Consider the following 15,012-nt stretch of genomic DNA (forward strand, 5'->3'; position numbering starts at 1 on the left):
AAAGACTGGTTTGGACTCTCCTCTAAAACTCTACCAGTTCATAAGGGAAGCAAGGTAGTACATTGTCTATGCAGAGCCAAATGAGTCAAGTTGAGCTTTGAAAGAGCCAATTACAAGCTTGCTGATGTCCTACCTGGCATGTACATGTAGCCTTATACATGCATACATGTCATATGCATGTATGTATGGTATGTGTGAGTTACATGTACATGCAATGTGTGTGTGACGTATATCTACTACCACTAACTCAATTCAAGCTTTTTATATGGGTAGATGGAGAGACTAGATAAAAACTAATGCCATTGTTGGGCGCTTGAAGCCGCAGCTTTGGTGACAGACTCGCCCCTACAGAAACCCACACCCTGTGATGACTGTGGGAGCTCTTTTACAAAAAAAAAATTGTTTACTTTTAGAGAGAGCAGAAGGGAGGGAGACAGAGAGGGAGAGAAACCCCTTGATGTGTGAGAGAATCATCGATGGGTTGCCTCTTGTATACACCCTAACCGGGGATGTGACCTACATCCCAGGCATGTGCCCTGACTGGGAATTGAACTGGCGACCTTTTGGTTCTTGGGCTGGCGCTCAATCCACTGAGCCATACCAGCCAGAGCACTGTGGGAGCTCTTAGTGAATGGGCTCAGCACTGTCCCACAAAAAAGTGAAAAATAAGTATTTGGGGCAAATTCTTAAATGCTAGCCAGGTAACACGGACATTTGTACATGGCCAATTCAACAACTGCCTTCCAATTCCAGTGCTTAAGCAGCATGTCAGCAGCACTCGGCAAAATGGTCTCTCCAACGACAGTGCATGTATGTATGATAAGGAAATGCATGAGGCTGCCTGGGGCCGTGGGGATCTCGGTCTAAAGACTTGAATTCTCCTTCTGGATTCTTTCTATTAGTAGATTTTGGAGTGAAGGGTGATCCTTAAGCAAATGTGATTGTTTTAAGCCGAAGGGGAGAATTTTCTGTGCTACTTGGATATAATAAAGCAAGATATTTGCTTCAGTTACTTTTCCTTATGAACTGATGAGCAAGTGGCATGAATGAATTCTCCCATATTAATTCTAAATTTTAAAATCAGCAGTTTTTTTTGAAGGATGCATTTTACATTATGAACAGTTTTTGTCTTTGAAATGGTTTTGAATAGCTGAAAATAGATGTGAATCAAAAAATAAAATAAAATAAAAGACTCTAAAAATCTGAATTCAGGAACCGTTGAGAAAGCAAAAGCCCTTTTGGCATAAAATCCCTCTCTCCAAAATCTCAGTTTGGCTGTGACAATGTAACCTTTAATCCTGCTTTGGTGTGAATCTAATAGAAAGAAGCGTTACGTCTCTCTGCCTGCCTGTCTGCCACTCTTGGCAGTTCTGTGCACTGAACACAAGTCCATTTGGAAAACACCGAGGAGCACTTAGAAGAAGCAGCCCCGTGGGCATCCCACGCAAGAGCTGCAGGGAGTGCCTGTTGTGGGGAGTTGTTCTCTCCTCATATTAGAAGTGAAGTTAGGATTTCAGGGCGGGGGTGTGGATAGTGATCCTTCAAACTGCCTCCAAGGGCGAGTTTAGCGACTATTCCAGTGGGTGCCAAGTAGAAACTCAAGCCCAGCATCCCAGCTCCCCATTCTCTCATCTCCTGAGTGCTCTGAGATCAGGGTTGGATTCTCCATGCAGAAACTCAAATGCAAGGATTTGGCCAATGAGAAGCTTGGCATCTTAGAGCACTTTTGATGGATGCATATATATTTGGTGCTATCACAGAGGCACAGGAAGAAACCAAGAAAAGATCCCTGCAGGATGATATTGTGGTCCCGCTAGACATGCACATCTGTGACAGGAGTTTCTGAAGGGATGAGAATTAGGCCGAGCTGGGAATATACTTCAGGGGCTGAATGGAATGAGGGGTTCGGGACAGAGAGATGAGCAGCTGCAGGGCCCCTCCTGTGTGACCACTGTGCTGGCGACTATGAGCTCTAACTCCGGTGAAAACACGGGATGTGGGTGGCTCCCTCCGAGCCTTTCATTTTAACTCTGTTTGCACCTTTCTGCACATTTTCAGAGAAGAAACCAATAAGGTCTGTTTAATTATGAGATGATCCTGAATTGAATAAATGACCCACCAAAATGTTGATAACGTAAGCATGCATGAGAAGTAATTTCTCCTTCTCCCTTTCTCTTTAACCCTAATGCTCATGGGGTCTCCGTCCTGTGTGACCCGTTACCTGGTTTGCCCTTTTCCCGCCCGCACATGTGACGAGCAGCTGACAGAAAAGGTACCTGTTGTACATATTTTACTAGATTTAAGATTCATATATTCTCTGCCTATAGCTGATATAAAATTTTTAAAAACCCAGGGTCAAGTTACTGACCCATCAAGGGCAAATAACTATGCATGGATGTGTGTGTATACGGTATGTACATATACTGTACATAGATAAGAAATAGCTTTTGTGAGTGTTCCTTCTCCCCACCCCCAACCTGATAGGAAACTATGTTGCAGGTGACATGGTGTTTTTGGCATCATCACTTTCCCAGGCAGAATAAAATAAGCAATTTGTGGGCTTGATGAGGATCTGTCCTTGTTAGAAATCTGAGTGGGAACTATAGCAGCCTTTTATAAACTATAGCGTTTGGCCATTTGAAAATATTTTATAGGTGACTCCGTTATGCTATCTCTCCTGCCCAATTAAGAACTATCCAGCTAAATCAGAGATTCTCAACCCTGGCGGCACATGGGAATCACCTGGGGACTTAGGAAAGTGTACTGAGCGCCCAGGGCTCAACCCAGCCTACGTGAGTCAGAATCTCCAAGGATAAGCTGGAAGCCATTGGTCTAAATGAACCATAACACATTTTATCACTTGCAAGGCTCTTTCTCCTAATGACCTTTGACTTCCAAAACAAGCCTCTGAGGTAGATGGAGACAGGTAGTGTTATTACCCCTTTCAGTGGATGAAGAAATTGACATTAAACAACTTGCTCAAGCTGGTATGGCTTATAGGATAAGGGCATGGCTTCTCATATAAAGGATGGAACTTGAATTAGGACTGGTTTTTCCAACTCTTAGCTTAGTGAGCTTCGTTTTACAAGGCATTGCCGGGTAAAAGGGCTAAGGAAATGAAATAGTAGAAAATGTATAGTGGAGGTTTTATTTTAATATATTATTAAAGTATTAAACTATTAAGTCAAGGGGATAAAAAAGTAAAAACAGACAAATGAATTGATCATGTCTATAGGATGTAAGAAAATTGTCTAGTATTGCTGTGGGCATTAGAACCAAACACATTTTATTGGCCAAGTATCATTTCACCTCCAGCTTCTGGGTAGAATCGTGAATGTTTTACCCATTCTGCATGTAAACAGAAGTCATATAATCTTGCCTGTTTCAGGTTCAGAAGTACCTATTTCTCTTACCTATTACATATGGGTGTTCCTGCATTGACCGGGAATCTAGGTCATCACTAAAGATTTACCCATCTTGACGTGTCTTTCTTTAGGAGGAAGAAGTTGTTGACTGGTGGAGTAAATTTTATGCTTCTACAGGGGAACATGAAAAATGTGGACAATATATTCAGAAAGGCTATTCCAAGCTCAAGGTACCTGGGCCAATGCTGCGGTGGGTGGGAAGCAACAGTCAGTACAACTGACCATAGGCAGAGCCAAGCCGAAGACTGAGAGGTTCAATGGCAGGTGCTGAGGGGGAAGGGCCAGGAGCACCTCTGGCCTAGTGGTGAGCCCTCTTACAGTGGTTTTTGGCTTAACCAGGATTGCAAGGGCTTGAGGACAGCTGTTGATGTATGTTTACATGACTGCCACTTTGGGGCATCTGGCAGAGGGTTGGGAATGGCTTGGCACCATACTAATTAGGCCTAGAATTGTCCATTTTGACACAGGGAGACCTAAAAGCCATAGTGCTCTTGCAGAACAGCATGAAATGTCAACATGCTTCATTTAGTCCTCCAAATAGTCATCGGTTTCACTAGCTAATAAGTTGATTCTATTACATGTATGCAGCATATAGTCACAGCCATGGATGGGCACATGTGTCCAGGAGAAAGACAAACTCTTGAGCTAGGCAGGCCTGACTATCTATGATTCTTCTGTTAATGTTGGGTTTTCCAGTTCTTCATTCAGTTTTTCAAACTGTAATACACCCAAGTAGAAGCAAATGCTAAAGTTTTCAAACAAAGCGTAGGAGAAAAAACTAAAATGAGAAATAGCCATTGAAATGTATTTCCCCATCAAAGTGAGAAAATCCATATCCTTTCATGTTATTATCATACATCTCAATGAAGCTTAAGAAACACCAGCATGTAAAGAACCACCAATTTAGAAAAATGATCAAACTGGCCTGGTGGATCTGTCCCACAGTCCAACCTCCCCCTTCCCTCCTTCCTTTCCTCCTTCCCTTCTTTCTCCCCTCCTTCTCATCCTTTCTCTTCACCCTCCTCCTCTTCCAGTTTTTTATTGAGGTGTAATTTACATACATAAAGTAATCCATTCAGTGAGTTTTGATCATTGTCTCTTCTTATGTAAACCATGATCAAAACAAGTCAAAGAACATTTCAGTCGCCATGGAAAACTCCTTCGTACCCCTTTTCTGTCAATTCCCCACAACCTTTCATCTCTCCTGGTGACCACAGATCTGAACTCATCACCACAGACTAGTTTTGCCTGTTTTTACACTTCATATCATGGACTCATACAGTATGTATTTCGTGTGTGTCTGGCTTCTCTAGCCGACATAGTAGCTTTGGGGTTCATCGTATTGCCGTGTGTACAGTAGTTTGTCCCTTTTCATCCTTGCGGGGATATGCCAGGTTGTCCATTCTCCCGATGATGAAGCTGCTATGGACATTCCTGTTCCATGTGGACTTGTTTCCATTCCTCTTGGGTAATTGCCTAAGATTGCAGTCTCTGCATCATAGAATAAATAGGTGGCTTGTTTACTCCAGAAGATGCTGGCAGATGTTTTCACAAAGTGGCTGTGTCTTTCTACGCTCCTGCCGGGAATAAGAGGATCCCAATTGCTCCATCCACATCCTCATGGCCATTTGTTATCATCAGTCTTTTCTGATTTTTAGACTCCACCTGTATTTTAATGATAGATTAAGAATCTGTTAATGGTTTTCAGATATATGATTGTGAACTAGAGAATGTAGCAGAATTTGAGGGCCTGACAGACTTCTCAGATACTTTCAAGCTGTATCGAGGCAAATCAGAGGAGAATGAAGATCCTTCTGTGGTGGGAGAGTTTAAGGTGAGTAAAATGTGTTTGTCCTACTTAAAATCCACCTTTATTTTCTTTGAAGGCATAAGATAAAGGACAACTAACCTCCATGGTAGGGTCATGTCCTCTGATATATGAAAGATGCTAAAAGGTGCTACCTAGGAAAAGGGCAATGGGGTCAGGGGAAGAACACTCAAAACCATTCTCAGTATCTTCCTTCCTCCCTGCTCATGCCAGGCAGCCTTGAATCCTATAGATTCAGCCTCTCCAAGATCTAGGGCCCCTTCTGCAGGCCCACTGCTCCGCCCAGGTTTTCAGTAAGACCATTGTGATTGTCCTTGCCACCTTTCTTGTCCCACTCCGGGCCATTCTCCCATGCAACCAACTCTGATCATCTTTCTTGACTGCTTAAAGACATCTTTTGGTTTTCAACTCATTCCTAAGGTGGAGCTGGTGTCGCTTCACAAGCCACTTAGCTGCTTGTCTCCCCTGCCACCGCACCCTCCGGCTCAGAGGACCTCTCCAAAGCCCCCAGACACACCTTGGTTCTCACAGTCGAGCCTTGGGACAGGCTCTTCTTCTTTCCCTGGATGCCCTTCCTTCCCTCTTTGTGGTCTGACAAACTCCTATTTATTCTTTTAAGTCAGCTCAAATGTCACATTCTTTGTGAGGGTTCCCTGATTGCTTCCGGGGAGTGACTCACTCCTGCGCCAGGCTCCCACAGGTCTGGGTTCCCGCCCCTCTTACAGCATCTCCCACTTTGTAAGCTTCTGCTTTCGGGACAGCTCCTCCCTCCAGCCGCTGTTGGCACATCCGTGGCAGCTGTGCGGTTGTTTCCCAGTCCATTCCAACAGCAGACATTGCTAATCAATCAGAGTGTAAAATCCTACAGGTGGTCTCACAGGCCTCATTACAACTTCCCATCAAGCAATCAAAGATGACATGAAAGTCAAACCTATAAAACATCCCTGTGCCAGACTGGGTTCCTTGAATTTATTTTTGGGTCCCCATTACGTGGTACAATTAGGTGCTTAATTCATGCTGCTTTACTGAGTGAAAGGAGCTGGAACTAATACCCACTTGCTCTGAATCCAACATTAGTGTTTTCTCTGTTACTTAAGCTGGTGTCAGGTTAAAAGATGTGGCCTCTCAAGCAGGCCTGATGGCTCCCTCATTCCAAAAACATTCTTTGTGCCCCAACTACACACCCAGCCCTGTGTTAGGTCCTGGAGATCGAGGGATGAACAAGACAGAATTCCCACCCTCGGGAAGCTCACAGTCTAGTGAAAAATATAGAACTAAATAGACAATTGCAGCAGAGAGGTCGGTGCTGAGGCAGGAGTGAGCGCAGGGTTAGATGAGAGCATGTGGGAAACACACCCAACCCAGGGCAGTCAGGGAGGGGGGACTCCTTTCAGCTGAGACCTGAGGGCTGAACAGGAGTTTGCCTTGGGGTGGGAGGTGGTTAATGGAGTGACATAAGAAAAGGAAAAACACCCTAGTACTCTGTTGGATTTTAAAAATAATCCCTTTATTCCTACCTTCCAAATATACGCAGAATTTCACTGCTCACCACTCCTTTGCCATCACACTTCGTCGTACCTGTCCAAGCCACTCCACCTTTTGCCTGGTCTACCTGCTAATGCGCTGCACTTTCTTCTCACCTGTAATCTATTAAATAATCACATGATCATCATTTCACTTTCCCTGCTGGAAGTATGCAAAGTACAAATGCATGGTGGCTTTTTAAAGAAAAGGCAGCCCATTCTCACCCAACTGCACAACCTTGTGGCTGTCCTGGAATGTCCTGGAGGAGGGGGCACTGCCCAGGAGCCCTCTGCCCAGGTCACCAGGGCCCTGTGAATGCATCTATGTGTGTCTCTCTCCTAGGGCTCCTTTAGAATCTACCCTCTGCCGGATGACCCCAGCGTGCCAGCCCCTCCCAGGCAGTTTCGGGAGTTACCTGACAGCGTCCCACAGGAATGCACAGTTAGGATTTACATTGTTCGAGGCTTAGATCTCCAGCCCCAGGACAACAACGGCCTGGTAAGAGTGTGGGTGTGGGGCCTTCTCCTGTACAAGATAATTACAGTCATCAACCACAGTAATTGTCATGTTCTTTCTTTCGGGGCATCTGTTATATCACTGGGGGAAAGGTACTCTATCAGAACAATGTATTCAACAGAGGGTTGTCCCAACAGGCATTTCTCTAAGAGCTTGAAGAGAGGGGCTTGAATCCTCTGGGTCATCCTTCTCACTTTACAGATGTGACCTTGGAAGAGATTTGGTCCGTCACTCCTCCCTGCCACTGCCTCTTCCCCGACACTGCTTCTCAAAGGCGTGCTGGCTGTGTGCCACCAAAACGGAACATTGCTCAGACCTTGTCTGAGGCACATGGGTGCCAGGGCCGCCACCTCTTCATCAAGTTGGGAGTGGCTGCAGAGGCCACCTGAGTCTGTCCCAGAAAGTGACTTAAACTCGCACCTCACAGTGATGTAACATGCCATCTGTTTTGTCCTCACAGTGTGACCCTTACATAAAAATAACACTGGGCAAAAAAGTAATTGAAGATCGAGACCACTACATACCCAACACCCTCGACCCAGTTTTCGGCAGGTAAGGTACACTTCTTTCTAAATGACTTTTGATAGACACTTCATTCCTTCATGGCATTCATATTAGGAATGTGATCTATGCCCTGGCTGGTGTAGCTCAGTAGATTGAATGCCAGCCTGCAAACCAAAAGGTCACTTGTTTGGTTCCCAGTCAGGGCACGTGCCTGGGTTGTGGGCCAGGTCCCTTGTTGGGGGCGTGCAAGGCAACTGATTGTGTCTCTCCCTCTCTTTCTCCCTCCCGTCCCCTCTTTCTAAAAATAAATAAAGAAATTTTTGTTTGTTTGTTTGTTTGTTTAAAGAATGTGATATGTGCCAAGCTCTGGTTTAGGCTCTGAAACCATGACCATGAACTAGACAAATAGTCTAGTCATTAGAGCAGGTAGTAAATATGAAAAGGCACAAATAAAAGAATTTCATGGGAGTGAAAAGTTCAGGAAGAAAATAAACCAAGTCATGAGATGGGCTCCTCAGAGGGAGATTTCCTCTAAGACCTGGGGAAGGGGTGGCGGGGGTGGGGTGACACAAGGCCCAGGAGTCCGATAGGCCTCTGGGTTCCAGACAAGAAGGGACGGCTGGGGAGCAGATGGTTTACCTGTAATGATAATGTGGTTCTGACTTCCTGATTCCAGTCTGCGCTCTGTTTTCCGGGGTGTGTGAATTCCGCCATTTTGATCGAGTGAGTGTACAGGGCAGGCAAAGGCTTCGCAGGTTTGTTTCTGTGTTATTACTTCTTATTGTGTTATTTATCGTTATTGCAGCTGTAACCTACGTTTGCCCAGCCCCGTATTATTGACCCCTGTTAAGACTAAGGAGGGGCAGAAAGTGATGGGGTCAAAATGTCCTGCCCTCTCTGTCTTCTCCTAAAAATTCTGAAATAGCATTATTTTCTTCATCGTTGCCACTTTAGACTTGTGTCTGGGCTGTCCCCTTGATCTCATCAGCACCGTCTCAAGGGTAAGACAAATCCAAGTGACCTCTAAACAGGACTGGCATTTTTCAGTTATAAATTGCGTTCCTTTTTAACAATAGCTATTATTAACTAAGCTTTTACTGTGTGCAGGCACTATGCTGAGCCATTTATATAAACCATCTCAAAAATCTCACAACTCTGAGTTGCTATTAACCCCCATTTTACAACAGGAAACTATGGCACAGAGGAAATCAGGGTCTAAAGCACTCAGCTGGTAAGAGGCAGAGTCAGGATTTGAACCCAGGCCATCCAACTGCAGCATCTGCACGGTTTCCCTGCTGTGCTCTTTGTGGCTGCCACTGTCTGATTGTCACCTCCATGTCAGGTCAGGGATGAGCGGCCCCCTTTACAAGTGATGGAAAGAGACCTCTAGAGCTCTGTCGACGGACCTAGTACGTGATGGAAATTCTGGACTCCAAGCCCCAGGTTTTCCCAACACCCTTGATAATGCTTCATGTTCATGGCAAAACCACCCCTTGTAGAAAAATGTTCTTGGTCCAAAACATTTGTGGAAACAGTATTCTTCCAAGCAGAAGAATACTTCGTTCTCGTCTGACGTGTGGCCTGTCTGTTAATTTCTGGCTTTATCATCTCGCCCAGCTTCTCGTTTCCTACTTGTGCTCGTTGGTTTGCGCCTTTTGCATTCTCTCTCCCGTGTGCATGTGTATATGCACGTGTGCGCACACACACAAGAAAGTCTTTGTCACTCAGTCAAACTCTCAGGTTCACACACACCATCATCCCCTCGCTCACACCCTGTAGCACACGTGCGCAGGTGACCTGACCCTTGCTCAGCTCCCAGACGCACACACGCGCTCACCCTCTGTGCTGCACACCCCAGGGCCACGTGCCGGGGCCAGGGAGTGGAACTAATCCTCTGGCACGGCAATATGATCGTTTTCCTTTTCTCCCGCTGATCCAGCCCTGAGGTCTAGACAGGAAAAGACATGCAGGGCAGGAAGGAGGGCTCCGTGTGAGGGAGACAGGGAAGCAGAGAAAGCCAGCTTTTGAGGGAGAAAGGCGGCCCTGTCTGAATCGCTTGTCTCCAAGGAGCCAAGCACAAGCTTAATTAAGTGGCAGGAAAAATCTTGCTCAGAACCACCCAGGGAGGAAGTGATGCTGTCAGGCTCTTCTCAGCCAATCCCTGCCTGGCATGCGTGCAGACTTCCCCCCATCTAGCCAGGTGGGGGCAAGGAGACGCCAGCTCTGCCACCCCTCAGACAGCTGTGGTCCCTGGCCTCAGTCTTAGGGGGAGAGAGTCTTCTCAGCAAGACCCTGGGACCCTGGGACAGGAATTCAAGAAGAGGCAAAATCCCTGTGTCCTCAGCCATTGTTCAGTGTGTCCTATCACATCATGACCTGCTCACATTCCATGGAAGGTCAGTTCTTCCATGAAAATGTTCATTGGTGTGTTCCAAGAAAAAAAATATTTCTTCATCAAACCAAGAAACTTGGGTTGAAAAAGATAACCACAGGACTTTTCAGAGCCTTCAGTTTGCTCAGGGGAATGCCAAAAGAAGTGCTTCTCAATCTTCTTTGACCAAAGAATTCTTTTTTAAAAAAAATTAAGGTTTTAGAGGGAGGGGAATGGAGGAAGAAAGGGAGAGAAACATCAATGTGGTTGCCTCCCGGGCACCGCCAACTGGGGACCTGGCCCGCAACCCAAGCACGTGCCCTGACTGGGAATTGAACCAGCGACTCTTTGGTTTGCAGATTAGTGCTCAATCCACTGAGCCACACCAGCCAGGGCCAAAGAATTCTTTTAATCAAGGGGCACATATTACCTGTCCCATGGAGCCCAGTATTGGAGTTGTGGTGGTATGGGGCATGTGTGATTGCAGTGCTTCATGTGTGGTCATGATCCAAGCACCTTTTCTCATGTACCTACTGCACCTGCCTGGCTGCAGCAGTCTAGGAAAGTTGCTGAGACATCCTGGAAGCTTTTCTCCAGAGCCCCGTTGACATGCGCCCTTCTGCTCATACGCAATAAGTAATGTTCCTGGCTGTTTGGGCAGGAACCAGTCTACACACAGAAGTGCAAGGAGAAGGGGAGGAGGCACAGGGAGAGGGGAGAGGTGGGAGAGGCCTCTCAATTTTCTGCCAACAAAATTGATTGGGCGCCTACCTTGGGACCCGGACCCCTGTGGATGGTGCAACTACAGCACCAAACCCGCACTTCTGGAGCTTATGCCGTTGAGTTTATCTCCCTCGCACAACCTGCACCACACGACTTACCTACCACGGGAGGCGCTGTTTGATAGTTATCCTTATCTCAGAAGTGTTTGCCTTTTAACATGATGCTTCAGCGTCATCACAAGATGTCGATTCAACACGGGAGGAGACAGATACCATGTCACTCCCGAGTCGGACTGCACAGCCATTCTCGGCGGTGCAGATAGACTCTTAAGAAGCTACACCATCGTCTCTCGAGACGGACAGCTGCCGACGACGACGACGATGTGGAAAGGCCTTTAAGAACCAGTGGTGGATCAGAGGGCCGGGGAGGAGAGTGGGGGCTTCCTTGGCATCCTGCACATCACATCATGTTGGCGAATTCCACTCTCACTGTCCCCACCCCCATGCTCTCATGCGGTGAGTCAGGGTGTCCCACGGGATGGCTGTCTCTGTTCAGGCAAAGGAGGGAACAGAGCAGGGGCACAGATCAGGGGCTGTAAACCAGGGCATTGTGCCTTACTAATCTCCCAGCTGGGCAGAGACCTGGGTGCCCCAGTTTATAGGCATGTGTTAATAATGTTAATAATATTATAATTAATCATTATTATTATTATAATCATTGGGTTTTGAGCAATGCACTCATGCCAAATGCTTTCTAAACATTTCTTCACTTGACTCTTATGGGAGGTATTATTATCACCATTTTACAGATGAGAAAGCTGAGCACAAAGAGGTTAATTGGCTGAAGGTCCCACAGCTAGTAAGCAGCAGAGCTGGGATTTGAACTTAGGTATTTAAAGCCCACAATCTTCTCCTTAGTGGGTGTATAAGTTCTTGCTCTTCTCAGGAAGATGTAATGCTTATCAAGTCCCCCCCCCCCACTCCCTCCCACCTGGTTATCCTAGTCAGGATGTTTCTCCCCAGCAGTCATAGCCCTGCCTGGGGAGCCTCTGCACAGAGCCCTGAATTTGTGAGAGGACTGGATGGGATCACGGAGAGCCTGACCTTGCATTTGTTTATTTAGAATGTATGAACTGACCTGCTACTTACCTCAAGAAAAAGACCTGAAAATTTCTGTCTATGATTACGACACTTTCACCCGTGATGAAAAAGTGGGAGAAACGATAATTGACCTGGAAAACCGATTCCTTTCCCGGTTTGGGTCCCACTGTGGCATACCTGAGCAATACTGTGTGTAAGTTGGTTGTTTTTTTTAACAAAGTTTAATACTTTATTTAATCCATCATATCCAAAATATTATCATTTCAACATATAACTATTTTAACAGTGAGATAGTTTACTTTTTAAATGTTAGGTATTGTCTTCAAAGCCCAGTGTTTTAGTCTCAATTTGGAGACATCTCAATTTGGACAATATTTTCACGAGAAAGACTTGATTTGTATTTAGGTTTCATAAAATTTACAATTCAAAAACAGATTCACATACCCAAGTTCCTAACATACTTCAGACTTTTCTAATTACTAAATCCAGTGCTGCAGTTGCACTGGCCATAAATACAGTTTGCTCCACCTAACGTTAGCACCCGGGAGCTCCGGCCCTGTACCTCGGTGCTTGGCTTCACTGGGCCCCTGCCCCTGTGTCAGAAATACATTGATTTTCATGATAGGATTATCTTAGGGAGAAACAGGGCCAAAGCACTACCCAGCTCCAGGGGGCGCCATTCAGTTGGAGTCTGTAAAACGTTGGCCTTTGGAGTAGAACGTTGCTTGCTGGCGATGGCATAGGGAGCAGTGCCCGGAGGACTGGTCCCCTTGGTCCCATTCTTTGCACCTCCCTCCTTGATGCCAGGCACTGAGAACGGGCAACGTTTTATGGCAGCCATTCCCTGTCCTTTGGAAACAAGGATTCCCAGACACCCCCTCCCCAGCTGATCCACTTTGTGATGTCCCTCTACCTGAGTGCTTTTCTACAGTATCTAATGGGATATAGCTCATGGTTTCTAGTTTCTGTGTTTGCCGATCGTGATTATGGCAATCTCAGTCAAACGTATTTTTACAGAAGAGGACATTGAAAGGGGAAAGAGGACCGATTGGCTGAGCTCAAAATAATTGTGGATTTTAGGTCTTTGAAAGATTTCTAGGCAAAGCCAAGGTGTAGAGCACATTCCCGGCCCTGTCCTTACATGAGGTGCCTATAATGTGTGTGGATAAATCCAGGAAGCACCTGTATGCCCTGAAGTAACTCGGGTGTGGGATGTTATTCACAGTTCTGGAGTTAATACCTGGCGAGATCAATTGAGACCAACACAGTTGCTTAAAAATGTAGCCAGATTCAAAGGCTTCCCACCACCCATCCTTTCCGAAGATGGAAGTAGAATCAGATACGGAGGACAAGACTACAGTTTGGATGAATTTGGTAAGCACGTTGCCCTGGATTGCAAGCTGGTTACAAAGTGGTAACAACCCATTTCTATCGCTGAGTTTGCTTTGGGGAGGGTTTCCGGCAGAGCAGTACCCTAATTATACCACAGGGGACTCCACACACGACTATCTAACAAAAGCCCCATTATACTAGAGTTTTGCTGTCATGTCAAGTGTCAAAGTGGACACATTTTCTTGTCTGTCTTATGTTTCACTTGACCTTTGTAGGTCAGAGCTATTCAAGCTTTGAACACAAAGTTGTAGTAATTAACTAATTTTCACGTAATGCAAAGTGCTCAGATGGTAATTGAAGAATTTCTTCTCTAAGTTTATTCTATCATTCTTCCAGCCCTTCTCCAAGAAGGCTCAGGGATGCGTGGGGTTGGTTTGAAGAATCTGCTAAGTTCACATCTGGTTCACGTCCGAACTTTGGGTCTTGCTCTTTCCCAAGCAGTAATTTATAATACAATCCGTCCTGACACATAGACAGCTAGCTGCTCTCTGACAAAGACTGAAATAAGCCTCATTTAATTCAGCATATGAGCTGTGGTATAATTCAGTGTTGTGTAAGGAAGGAGGGCTTCCCAGAGAGGGTGCTGGTGGGGCTGGCCTTGAGGGTCCGTGGGATTGCCAAAGAAAGCTGAGCAAAGACACATGGGAGTGCAAGTGCTTCCAGATGCACAAATGCTTGTTCTTGACATTGTAAGAAACTATATATTGACTTTGCTTTTGAAGAAGACTCAGTCAATATCAGGATAATTAGATGTTTAAGAAATGTTGAGGTTGCTGTTAACATGAGAACTTGCAAAAGGGACTGGGAGTAAACTGGCAAGCAACATGGCCTCGTGGATTAGAGTACCCCCAAACAATCAAAAAGTAACCCCCCAAAGCTGTATCAATCACAAGGACTGTTCCAGTTACTGTTGTTGTATGACAAATTACTCCAAAACTTAGAAAAGCTGAAAACAACCATTTTGTTTTGTGGATTAGGATCAGGAAGGGCTCAACCGCACAGTCCCCACTTGAATTGCTCACACAGTTGGTTGCTGTCAGATGTCAGCTGGGGCCACAGTTCATGAGGCTCGACGGAGCTGGATGTCCAGGATGGTTCACTCACATGGTGGCAGCTGATGGTTCTTGGCCAGGAGCTCCGCTGGGGCTGATGATCAGAGCACCTACTCAGGCTTTTTCCACAGAACAATCTCTGGGTTCCCAAGCTCCTTTCATGGTGGGTGGCATCCCCCAGAGCGAGCACCCCAGGAAGACCAGGCAGAAGCTGCATGGCCTTTTGTGCCTAGCCTCGGAAGTCACACAGCATCTTTTCTTTAGTGGTTGAATACATCTCCAGGCTCAAAGAGAGAATATAGATGCCCCTCCTCAATAGGAGGAATGCCAGAAAATTTGGGGGCTATATGTTTTAAATGCCACGGTGACACTAGCTACTGTGACAATTGAACTTACAAATTTTAGTGGCTTAACACAATAAAAGTTTATTTCTCCTAAATTCAAAACAGACATTCTTACAGGTCAGCCGCGCTCTTCTAAGCAGTGCCTCGTGCACTTAGTCCCTCCCACCTTACAGCCCAGCCACTCTTCAGCTCACGTGTGAAGTCGTTGTTTTCTTCTGTACCCAGAAGTGCAA

At 45.9% G+C, this 15,012-nt stretch overlaps 1 protein-coding gene across 2 annotated transcripts in view; it reads left to right on the top strand.

Annotated features, from left to right (window-relative positions):
• Nucleotides 1–15,012, top strand: part of MYOF (myoferlin) — a 147,323-nt gene that overhangs the window by 116,643 nt on the left and 15,668 nt on the right. The window contains exons 39-46 of one of the 2 annotated variants that reach the window (XM_090277959.1): nucleotides 754–810; nucleotides 2,261–2,272; nucleotides 3,497–3,595; nucleotides 5,134–5,259; nucleotides 7,120–7,275; nucleotides 7,754–7,845; nucleotides 12,014–12,184; nucleotides 13,217–13,365. In XM_090277959.1, the coding sequence (XP_090134085.1) occupies nucleotides 754–810; nucleotides 2,261–2,272; nucleotides 3,497–3,595; nucleotides 5,134–5,259; nucleotides 7,120–7,275; nucleotides 7,754–7,845; nucleotides 12,014–12,184; nucleotides 13,217–13,365 (862 nt within the window). The remainder of the gene's footprint in view (nucleotides 1–753; nucleotides 811–2,260; nucleotides 2,273–3,496; nucleotides 3,596–5,133; nucleotides 5,260–7,119; nucleotides 7,276–7,753; nucleotides 7,846–12,013; nucleotides 12,185–13,216; nucleotides 13,366–15,012) is intronic. The other variant, XM_090277958.1, reaches the window with a different exon arrangement.

The sequence above is a fragment of the Furipterus horrens genome, unplaced genomic scaffold (genome assembly GCF_987537825.1).
Source record: "Furipterus horrens unplaced genomic scaffold, mFurHor1.1.pri manual_scaffold_5, whole genome shotgun sequence".
Classification (NCBI taxonomy): Eukaryota; Metazoa; Chordata; class Mammalia; order Chiroptera; family Furipteridae; genus Furipterus; species Furipterus horrens.